Source organism: Sprattus sprattus (assembly GCF_963457725.1).
Source record: "Sprattus sprattus genome assembly, chromosome: 15".
NCBI lineage: Eukaryota > Metazoa > Chordata > Actinopteri > Clupeiformes > Clupeidae > Sprattus > Sprattus sprattus.
In genome coordinates, this window is record NC_137913.1 from 2,537,197 (window position 1) to 2,549,381 (window position 12,185).

The 12,185-nt window shown below is 43.9% G+C and overlaps 1 protein-coding gene across 3 annotated transcripts; it reads left to right on the plus strand.

The window, feature by feature from the left end:
* The first annotated feature begins 1,262 nt into the window (after nucleotides 1-1,262).
* LOC308375815 (uncharacterized protein) lies at nucleotides 1,263-7,603 on the plus strand. Of its 3 annotated transcripts, none has more exons than XM_080852002.1 (5): nucleotides 1,263-1,478; nucleotides 3,619-3,717; nucleotides 4,544-4,748; nucleotides 5,396-5,458; nucleotides 5,707-7,603. In XM_080852002.1, exons 1-5 carry the CDS (start codon nucleotides 1,270-1,272, stop codon nucleotides 7,189-7,191), a joined length of 2,061 nt encoding a protein of 686 aa, XP_080708128.1. In that variant the 5' UTR covers nucleotides 1,263-1,269; the 3' UTR covers nucleotides 7,192-7,603. The 3 variants fall into 3 exon arrangements, with proteins under 3 accessions (XP_080708128.1, XP_080708129.1, XP_080708130.1); XM_080852003.1 differs by having other exon boundaries at nucleotides 3,658-3,717; XM_080852004.1 differs by having other exon boundaries at nucleotides 1,342-1,478; nucleotides 3,645-3,717.
* The last annotated feature ends 4,582 nt before the right edge of the window (nucleotides 7,604-12,185 follow it).

Consider the following 12,185-nt stretch of genomic DNA (forward strand, 5'->3'; position numbering starts at 1 on the left):
GGGGGGGGGGGGTGTCAAGGCAATGTAGGGAACATCCCCCTGTATCGTGTCTAGGGAGTGCACAGGAACCTCATTCGCAGTCACTCAAACATGACGTTTCTGACGTGGAGGAACCACAACAAAACGCGCGAATGTTTTTCCTCAGCGTTTTTCGGTGGACATGTCAGATACCCAAATTAACGTGTAGAACAAGCACTAAAAAAGTGGAATTTTAATAACATGTCCCCTTTAACACTTATCTTCATCCCAACACAAACTACTGTCAGGTCGGTGAAACAGTTGGAGGAAAAGTGTCATTGTGTTATTAGGGAGAGAGTGCTTGGGGAAAGTATGTGCTTGTACGCATTCGGATGTGCTGGAAAAAATATAGCACAAGTTGGGTGTGCTTGTGTAACCATGTATGTTGGATAGGGAACAGTCAAAGATTTTGATTTAATTTTTTTAGTTTTGTTTTTGTTTTTACACTTTTTGGACTGAGCCTGTTGGTACAGTATACTTTTCATATAGCCTAAATATTTAACAGCCAGCGCACCTTATCATTTGCGATCAGAATAAAGTGTTGCCACATTCTATAATGATGATTAATCAATACGCACAGGGCCGGCTCTCGCCCGGTTGCCCAAGGGAGATTGAGTTTTGCGCAAAAAGGTGATTAGGTGATTGTGAGATGGAACCTCCAAAACCTCCAAAATACGGCACTTATGGGTACTAGTTTCAATCGGTGGAACTGGTAGGTGAAGGTTTCAGAAGCAATAGCAGTGCCACAAGGAAAACAAGGACTGTGGAGGAACTGTCAGTGTTTATGTGTTGGCAGGACAGGAAGTGTAGTTGTAACAACAATGCAACGGATTACTGTTGCAATGGGTTGCAGCAGCTCCTGGTAGAAGGCTTGGAACAGGGGAGGAGGATAGTTGCAGTATAGACATCTGTATTTTTGTATAGTGGTAGATAATATTATAGTTGCATAGCATGCAAGCCTATTTTGGTAAGGCCTGGTTTGTATTAATAATATGAAATCAACTAGTGTGATTTAACTCTTTCTCTGCGGTTCTGCATCGGTCATGTGGCGTTTGCATATCAAGCCATTGGCACTTTATAATGTTGGTGCCAAAACTGCACCGTGAACCAATCAGCAACAAGGGGCTCTCTCATTCGCGTGCACAGCAGAGGGGGGGGGGGGGGGGGGGGGGGGGAAGGGGCGAATTTCCAGCCTATCGCGCACGCGCTAGAGTTCTGAACTTCAGTCCACACCACCGTGCACACGGAGAGATGGCCGATAAGCGTCCGGACACAACCGCCGCTAAAAGACAACCAAAGAGAATACGATCAGAGGAACAGAAATTGAAAAAGAAGGGATATGATCTGGCAAGGGCGAAGAGCCGCGTAAACATTGGATTGGCTTTCCAGCGGTGGAGGGACCTCAGAGAATTGAAATGCATGAAGACGGATGAAGATGTTTCTCTATTTCTGCTAGACAGGTGGGTTATGTCAATGGTATTGTCATTGTCATGGTAATGTTATTGTTAACCGATCGATCGAACCATTCAATAGCATAGTGTTCCATACGCTAGTCCTTTTTTCGCTCCTAGTCCTCTTTATGTAAGTGCTAGCTATGCAGCTGCAACTGTAGCAACAGTTAGCTTAACCACAACCTAGCTAAGTCAGGCATAGCTTGCTCGTCCGAGTTGACATGGGGCTGTCTGTATAACGTTTGTTAAGGATTTCTAGCCGCGATCACAGAATATTTTTTGCCAAGTGACATTACTTCACCTGACAATCTTAACTGCTTGGGTAAAGGTAACACTACCTCCTCTTTTCGCTTCGCTAGCTTTCAAAATATGGTCCTGTGCGCTTTTCGGTGTCTTGTTTTGTATAATAGAAACAGCTCATTTTAATCCGTTGTTTTGGAAGATGTGCTTTCACATCTGGTATTTATATTTCTCTATTACTTTCATATATAAGTTTAAAAACCTACATTAGGACATTTGAATCAACAGCTGGGCCTGTAGTTTGAGAGCGAATAGCCTACGGCTGACGGAAAGTAACGTTAAATGTGTAAAGTTATGTTTACTCTTGCAAAGAAAATGAAAGCTTTAGATAAATAGTTACAAGTAAAAGAAATGGCACTTAGTGGGCAAAGATAGACCGAAGTTAATTAGTGAAAGGTTTGGTGAACCGGCCAATGGGACAAATCATAATGTTGGTAAACAAACGTATTGGTGCTACTTCCGGGTGGACAACTGTCTTCCGCTGCTGAGCGGAAGTAACAAAAGTTGCTTGTTCATAGCACATCTATTCTTCATCCTTCTGAGTAAAGCAGTTTGCAGAGTTATCATTTTAAATAACGGCCAATAGAAAGAAAAATAAAGATCAACAAAGCAGTTTGCCAAGAAGTGTACAACTGTTTGACTGCTTCATTTTTACTGATCAACATAATCTTTTTCACATGGCCCAAGAGATAAACTGTACTATTCAGGCTACAGCCTTAGCTTTAGCCTGTGGCCTCCATATAGTGGTGAAGCCAAACACACTCTCAAAATCACTGTTATTAAACTCATCAGCTGTTCTGCCATGCTTGCACACATCTTGATGCAACATTAAACAGTTATGAGAAAGAACATTTCAACATTAGAATGAGAAAGTGGCAACCATAATCTCTAGAATTAGGAACTCATCATAACTTGGCACTAAAATAGCCAATCATGAGAGGCTTCTTGGCACAGAACTACATTGTAAAGTTTTATGAAATAGAAATGCATTAATTTATCTTAACATGAACTTTCATGAATGTATGCCCCTTAAAATCCTTTTTAGATATCTGGTCCTCTTATGCGGCAGTGTGGCAGAAAAGCTGGAACTCTGTTAGGGATTGACCTTTATTTCCTCTAGAGCACATGTGTGAAACTCAAGGCCCTGGGGCCTGATCAGGCCCGACAAGCCCTTTCATCTGGCCCGCCTGCTCCTCACAATGTTGCAAAAAGTTCCATTGATTTGAATGAGCAACGGTGAAATTTGATTTGGATTGCCTAATTTTCCCTCAGGATTAATAAAGCATCCACCGTGTTGGTAGCATACGTCAATTTAGGGAGCGCTTGCCCCACTGTCAGGCCCTCGATTTACACCCATTTTTTTTGTTTCGGCCCTCTCTGTATTTGAGTTTGACACCCCTGCCCTAGAGGTTTCAACTGCCTTTTACACTATCCATATCAAAGGGACCTTTACTTTAAGGTCAGGGCTGTACTTTGAGTATGCCATGGGCTGCTAGGGTCTGACTGATGTTAACGTCATCAGAAGGCCACACACCCTCCAATGTTTTTGTGCCATGGTGCTACAAGTGCACCAACTGCATATGGACAGAAGACGAGCAGACTAAAAAGTATAATAAGAGCAACTATGTGTCCATGGTGTCCGCAGCTGTCTGTGTCTATGGTGTCTGTGTCTATGGCGTCCCCAGCTGTCCGTGTGTGCGTCCACAAGGGAATATAACTAAGGCCTAATGATCAACTCTTACACTGATAGTCATGGCTCATTTAGAGGAGTAAAGTTAACTCTTAAGGAGTTTATGGGAATTAACACTTCAAATTTTACACTTGTGATTTTACTGTGTACATTTTGCAGTTTTGATCAGAATTCACTGTCACCAGGAACTACATTAAGAGGCCGGAGCTTCTTACCTGCTGCACCTTTAAACAGTGACATGGTCTCGAACCACAGCAGGTAAGCTGACACGTTTATCATTCATTTTTTTTTAAACTTGGTCTTAATTGGAAGTAAGACACATATTGTACATACAGTAACAGAAATGTCGTACAAACATACATTGTAAAATAGTTTAACAGAACTATTTTAATTAAAAGAAAATAAAGAAAAATATGAAGAAAAATTTAAATAAGGGTGGCCTTTGACAGGAGACTTTAGGGTACAGGGTTTATCATTCATTTTTATTATTAAAATGTGCTTATAAAGTGCCGTTCTGTCTACTTGACAGCCACAGTGACGTGTTTGAATTCAGCAATAGACTGAGAGTGATTGATTAAGTCGATAGACTGAGAGTGATTGATTAAGTCGATAGACTGAGAGTGATTGATTAAGTCGATAGACTGAGAGTGATTGATTAAGTCTGAACAGCAATAGACTGGGAATGATTGATTAAGTCGATAGACGGAGAGTGATTGATTAAGTCTGAACAGCAATATACTGAGAGTGATTGAGTGTCAGACTAGCTTGTGCCCAGTGCTATTGAAGGCACCCAAACTCCGAGAATTGCAGACGGGAATCCTGCTTTAATTATTGGTGGCACCAATAAATAAAGATTGTTGTTGTTTACGATTTTCTATCAGTTCTCACCACACAACGACGTCTCATCTTTGCTCCTTGAATGTCGATATGTGATGGTATGGAGTTATTGAAACTTACTACGTGTAAAAAACACTAGAAATTGAATGTCTATTTTTGCCTCAAAAGTTGCACTGGGTGCCTTTAACCACTGTATCTCACAGGTGATGGTGAGACTCTGATTCTCTTGTTTTGTGCTCCTTGTTAGTGCAGACGAGGTGGTCGTGAAGCTGGAGTGCCTGCTGCAGCTGTTCCAGAAGTGCTTAGCGTGTTGCAGTGAGTGCAGCATCAGTACGGAGCGCGACGGCTGGTTCTTCTACGTCACGCAGAAGTGTCAGCAGTGCCACTACAGCAGGAACTGGGTCAGCCACCCGACCGACCAGATCATCAGAGACCCAGCAGACAGTCAGGAGGTGAGGCTCCACTGCTAACATGCACATGCTACACCAGCGAGCCTGCAGTATGGCCTGAAGATTGAGTCCCATCGTCTAAATAAGCTAAATCATTTTCCGAATTTGATAACATGAGCAAGATTCTTAGCACAAACATTGTGGGGTCAGCGCAATGTTGGGGCATGTCCGTTAATAAGCTATGGATGAATCATGGTGATGGTAAAAGAAAACTGTGTTTCAGAGTGTTTTAAATTATATTATATTATATTATTAAATTATTGCAATATAATTCACTTTGGATAAATAACCTAACTAACACATACTGTAAGTGAAAATGCGGTTAACCCAGAGCCTCTGCTGTCATACAGTAACATACCTGGACATCATCTTTGTTACTGTGAAAAGTTAAATGAGTAGAAGGTTAGTAGAAGAACAACATTTCAAACAAGATTAGTGTATTATTTTAAAGGGGTGAAAGTAAAGGAGCACCACGCCATGAGATTTGAGCTTTTTGTAGATATGATCTTCATCAAATAAACAAATCAAATCTTTGAGCAAGAGCAATCAAAGCCGTGTTTTTACGTGTGTTGTAAAGGTTGTTGAGATCAGGCTCTTGATTAAAGGTGTGTGTGTGTGTGTGTGTGTGTGTGTGTGTGTGTGTTGTAAAGGTGGTTGATGAGACGGTGATCAAGTCTTTAGGAGACTCGGACACGGAGTCAGCAGAGGAAGAGGTTTGTGCTTTGAGTGTGTGATGTGTCTATTAATTAATGACATCATCACATATGTTATTGTTGTATAATCCCCTATTGCCTATGGAATTATGTAATAAAAAAAGTAGTGATAAATTGTCATGTATTACATTATAATGACATGGACACATGTTGTCACCTATGACGTTATTGCGACAAACAATTCAATATTGTGGTTCATGTTAGCACAGTAATGGTTTACTATGAGTTCATGTGTTTGTTCTGTGCAGGGGGATGATGTTGTGACGGTCATATATGATGGCTCAGACGACAGCATGGATGGCCAGAGACACACCAGCACAGAGGATAAAGATGATCCCTCTTCCTCTGGGGAGGGAATGACCGTCGAGGAGGAGGAGGAAGAAGAGGAGGAGGAGGAGGAGGAAGAAGATGAGGAGGAGGCGGCGGAGGATGACTGCGATGAAGAGTGGGTCATTAAGTCTGAGAAGGCTTGGAGTCGGTCTGGAGGTGAGGGTTCCACTGCGGGATCTAAGCCCGAGGCCAGCAAGGAGCCTGAGCTTGAGCCTCCCATGGTGTGGTGCAGTAACTGCAATGCAGACTTCACACGCAGCTGCTACGGCCTGCGCCACAGACGGATCTACGGATGCCTTCAGTGTGGCACCAAACATGGTGCCCAGAGGGACTCCGCCCCTGGCAACCAAGAGTCTAACACCAACCAGGACACCACCACCAACACCACCAACAACCAGGACACCACCACCACCACCATCACCAGTAACAACCAGGACACCACCAGCAACCAGGACACCACCACCACCATCACCAGTAACAACCAGGACACCACCAGCAACCAGGACACCACCACCAGTAACAGCCAGGACACCACCACCACCACCACCAGTAACAGCCAGGACACCACCACCAACACCAACACCAACACCACCAACAGCAACCAGGACACCACCACCACCAGCAGCAGCAGCAGCAGCAACCAGGCGCATGGGGCACTGAACTTCCAGGAGCTGGCTGTGTGCTTCGGTGATCTGGACAGCTTCCAGAAGCACGCCCGTCAGTGCCACGGCATCAAGCAGTTCCGGGAGCCCTGCCCGGACTGTGGCAAGTTCATCACCATGAGAAACAAGGTGAGCGGCGGACCTCCACACATCTGCGAGCACAAGGCCAGACCCAACTCGTGCCTCGTCTGCGGGAAAGGCTTCCGCAGTCAGAAGGGCCTTCTGAGCCACATGACCTGGGTCCACCTGAAAGGGAAACCCAACATCGTGCGCTGCAACTACTGCCTCAAGCGCTTCACGTTCCGTAAACAGAAGATCGAGCACGAGAAGATCCATCAGAACGAGGAACTGAAGTTCTCCTGCACGCACTGCCCCCTCAGGTTCCCAGACTGCTACAGTCGCAGCGCGCACAGAAAGACACACCGGGTTTTCAACACTTTTGTTTGCAAGGTTTGCAACAGGACCTTCAAACAGGCCTGCAAGCTCGAGCGACACATGGCCGTCCACACGGGGGTGAAGCCATACAGCTGCAAGCTCTGCGACCGCACCTTCAACCAATCAGGGCACCTCAAGTCCCACATGCGCGTCCACACAGGGGAGAAACCCTTCAAGTGCCAGGACTGTGGGCAGTGCTTCAACCACAACGTCAGCCTCAAGAACCACGTGCAGCGCAAACATAAACCCAGAGACGGAGAGTGGGCGTGGGGTGAGGAGGAGGAGGAGGAGGAGGATGGGGAGTGACTCGACCACACGCTCAGGGCCTGGTTGATAAGGACTGACTGAATGCTATGTGCCTGAACGAGGAAGTGCAGAGCTCTCCACGATGTGCCTGTGAACGACTGGATAAGACTGAGGACAGGACCCCTGCAGTAGACCTGGGTCAGGCTGTCTGCAGGAGCAATGACAGCACTGGTCTCATGGGGCTAGATGGATATAACCATCTCTGTCTGGGAACAGCACTGGTTGAATGTGGACTGACTGCCTGCTGTCATGTGTACCCCTGTATGAGAGGGGTAGTAGTATTCTGACTGAAGGGGAGGAGTCATGAATCAGTGCTGCAGTGTAAGGCCACCATCAGCTCCACATATGGAGTAGACTAATGGACTCAACAACTGTGACTTTTGTAAGGAGGAGAAATAAACATTAAAAATCACGTTTTGTTCTCATTCCTTTCATTGGACCTGGGATTATCATGGGTTTATCCCGAGTCAAATCCCTGTCTAGATCATTGTGCCTCTAGTTTTTCTTTTGTTTATTATTAAAGCCTACTTTTTTAAGCTGGCGACGGTAAGTAAGTAAGACTTTATTTATATAGCACATTTTGTACAAGAGTTGCAATTCAAAGTGCTTTACATAAAATCAATAAAAGCCAGCGGCAGGAGCAATACATGGAGTAAAAGATCAATACAAAATGATCAACATCGTATCAGAACCTGGTGTTCTGATAGGCTTCTTAGATGACTAAAATCATGATAAAAGTAATAAAAGGAATAAAAGTCTTAAGCTCAGTCAGAACCATAGTGCTGCTTCATAGATTCCGCCTTACCCTGTAAAATATTTCCCCTAGCTATGATTCCCCTACCACAGTGTGTGTGCAGACATCACTGTATAAAATGCTTCATTCCCATCACTCCTGATACCTCAACACCGCTATCACCATCCTCTCACACACACACACACACACACACTCACACACACTCACACACACTCCATTCACACGAGGTCTAGGGATGACTCATTTCACACCATTTCTGGAGCACAATTCAATTAAATTGTTTCAAGGCGCTTTACAGAGCCCAGTGCCTGGACGTAGTATGGGGGAGCTGTGTCACAAGGGGCAGCATCCCTGTACCATGATTGGGTCTGAAAGAGAGAGAGAGAAGAGAGAGGGAGACTTGTTCAAATAAATCACACACAGTGCTAATTCTTAGTCGTATGTACTGTATTTCTTTAATATGTGCCATCATGCGTGTGTATGCGAGAGAGAGAGAGAATTTGAGCATGACAGAGAGAGACAGAGAATAAATGCATTACGGAGAGAGACAGATATTTTTCAGATACAATACATTTTTACTTAATTCTAAGTCATGTGCATATCATGTGCCCTTATGTGAGTGTGTGTTTGATGTGTGTGTGAGAGAGAGACTAAGTGAAATGACGGAGAGAGAGGCAAAGATTTTTCAGATACATCACAGACATTTTGACTTAATTGTTATATGTGGCTTTAGCTGTGTGGTGATTTGGTAGACTCCTGCGTGTCAAGCTCTCCGCTCACTATGTCCAGCTCTCTGCTCACTATGTCCAGCTCTCTGCTCACTATGTCCAGCTCTCTGCTCACTATGTCCAGCTCTCTGCTCACTATGTCCAGCTCTCTGCTCACTATGTCCAGCTCTCTGCTCACTATGTCCAGCTCTCTGCTCACTATGTCCAGCTCTCCGCTCACTATGTCCAGCTCTCCGCTCACTATGTCCAGCTCTCTGCTCACTATGTCCAGCTCTCTGCTCACTATGTCCAGCTCTCCGCTCACTATGTCCAGCTCTCTGCTGACCTGCTGCTCATGGGGCACATCTGAGAGTATGCTGGGGTCGACCCCCAACATCTGAGAGTATCTAGGGGGATTATCATCAACGTCTCAGAGTATCTGGGGGGATTATCGTTAACATCTGAGAGTATTTTGGGGGATTATCATCAACGTCTCAGAGTATCTGGGGGGATTATCGTCAACATCTGAGAGTATCCTGGGGTCTTCCCTCAACGTCTGAGAGTATCTTGGGGGATTATCGTCAACATCTGAGAGTATCCTGGGGTCTTCCCTCAACGTCTCAGAGTATCTTTGGGGATTATCGTCAACATCTGAGAGTATCCTGGGGTATTCCCTCAACGTCAAGAAGTATCTTCTGTATCTATCTGACATGGCAGGCTGCCGGCTGTGGATCTGATACATGATCATGGCTGCCAGGATAATCCCAGTGGACTGAAACGGATTTCCAAAAGAAGTAACATCCATGAAACAAAATTGCAAAATGTTCATGTTCATTGTGTAGTATTTATTGTGTAGTATTTATTTATACTGATGTACTGTTGAAGCAGGTAGCTTCACCTCCCACCATGCTCTCTAAGAATCTTTAAAGTAACACTATGCAACAATTTGACACTTTTTAAGGTATGGTTTTATAGGCAACTAGTTTTGGTACCATCCTCATATTCATTTTGATAGCACATGGTCATGTGAAGGACAGATAAACACCTGTGTTTTCCCCACTAGCTATCAAGGATATGCCCTATTGGTTCTTTGTAACGGGCTGGTACACCCTGCAAAAATGGAAGAAAAGCTTTCACATGCATGACATTGACAACTAAACTGCCAAAAGACACCAGTTAGTGTGTTGGCAAGCTTCTCTCAGTGTCAGTTGGGCTGTTGGTGGTGTTTGCAAGGTTTTTACATGCCTTTTAGGTTGTTAGCTTACTAGTTTTGGAACAGAACTCTGAATCGATGCTTTTATAGTTTGAATGTGGTGCTGTGACAATAATGTAGTTTGTCCTACCCATAAGGCAGCCAGGCTAAAGATGAAAGCGCATCCAGCAGGGAAACCGAACCAGATAAACTGTCATTCAAAGATAATAAAACAAAAATAATTATTTAAACAGAAAAATGCATATGGTTTAAAGATGAATCAATCTGGTAAAGTGACATGAAACAAGTTAGGAAGCTAAATGCTTCAGATGAATATACTTTTCATATTGCACTATTCCTTGATACTAAGTTTGCTTTAACAATGATACATAGTGCAGAACATCATAGAATGTGTATTATTAGTATCCTTTGGACTGTAACACACAGCAGGCGTAAGGCCAAATATAGTGTAAGGATCGTTTGTTATTTCTAATTTCAAACATACATATTATGGTTTAGTTCAAAATGTGCATAACTCCGTTGACTGAAACAGCATACCCTAAAAGCCAAGAGCAGACAAATGTTAAAAGAACAAAGAATATAATAGATAGGTACTATCTACACTATGGAAACTTTGCATCTTAAAAGAACAACTTCAAAATCATTTTGGAGGTACAATGATGTTTAATATGGAGAATGGCCTTTGTGCCACTGCCCATACCTTGCCCGTACGCTTAACGGAGCTATGTACGTTTGATAAACCGCCCACTAGCCCCGCCCCCCACCAGAACGACGTAGTGCTCTATGGCAGGACCTCTCGCGATAACAATTTGACCCCTTCCCGCGAGCTGTAAGAAAAAGCTAACGTAGTAATCTCAGTATAAACATCATGCCAGCAAAGAACCCTCCATCATATGAAGCAAGGAAGCGTAAAAGAGAGACCGATAAAGCAAGAGACCGGACTAGAGTCGCGCTTGGAGCAGCTTTTGACCGTTGGCGAGAGCTAAAAGAGACTAAATGCATGACCCATGATTTCGAGGTGGCCGTCCTTCTGCTGGACAAGTAAGGAACTTATCGCAATTTTCTTTCTTGTGTTGCACTTGCTTGACGTTGGGTTGTGTTAGGGAAGTTGTTGACTCACAAGTTTGTCATTAACAAAGTAAGAACATTTCAACAGGGCTGGGTTTAGGCGCTTACAAGATACTCGTTAGCGAGCTATAACACAAGGACTGTAAGTAAAGATACGTGAAGTGTATGATGGGCAGTGCATTAAAAAAAAAAACCTGGACAGTCGTATGCCATTCATTTCTGTTAGGCGATTGTGACGGAGACCAGCGAGTTGGGCCCATTGAATGTCCCAGTAACTTTTGGCAATTGTAGGCGCTTTAGTTTGTTGTTGATTGACAGCAGAGGCTTTTTTTCTGGCAACCCACCCAAACAACTTGGTGATGCATGTGGCATCTGATGGTAGTTTTGGAGACTTTCTGAACCCAAGACCAAACCGCTTCAATTCTCCAGCTGTGATTTTCAAACCTAAAAGGCTTGCACATTTGCGTCTGTCAGTGTTCCATTTGAGACAACACTAATCAGCGTCAGAACGCACTACAGATGTAAGTGCACTGTATTGCAGTGTACTGTATTGCAGTGCTCTGTATTGCAGTGTACTGTATTGCAGTGCTCTGTTTTGCAGTGTACTTCGTAAAGTGTCCGGTTTGAACACAGCCACTGTGTTCATGGGTCTTTCCCATAGTGATGAGTGACTTAGGGAATTTGGCCTGTGTGACACTCATATTTATACCCCAGTGAAACAGGAAGTCATGGTTGACCACTAAAGAGTTCATAATCAAACAAGTGAACTTAAAAATGTAAAACATGATTGGAAATATATTCAGATACATTTTAATTATGATATTTTCTAGGGGTGCTAATAATTCTGGCACACATGTTTTGGAGAAAAATATTTATTTAATGTCAAACATTTTTTTCTTTCAATAATTTCACAATGAAAGGGTAAGATTTTTGTGAATATTTTGAGTGGAAGACCAAGAGGATAAACAGCAAAGACATTTTTTTCATAGCCTGTTTTGCTCATATTCACTAAGGGTGCCAATAATTCTGGAGGGCACCACTGATACCAGAGTAGCAGATGGCCGGGGGCCACTGTGGCGCAAGCAGTAGCCCCGACCATATACGGGCTTGAACGCCCACGGAAATGGTCTCCACACAGATGCCTGTCACCCTAAGCCAGAGTGGTGCCCCCCACGAAATCCCAGATATGATTCTTAAACGTGTCCAACTATTATTCTGTGTTACTCAGTGCATTCAACCACAGGACATGGTG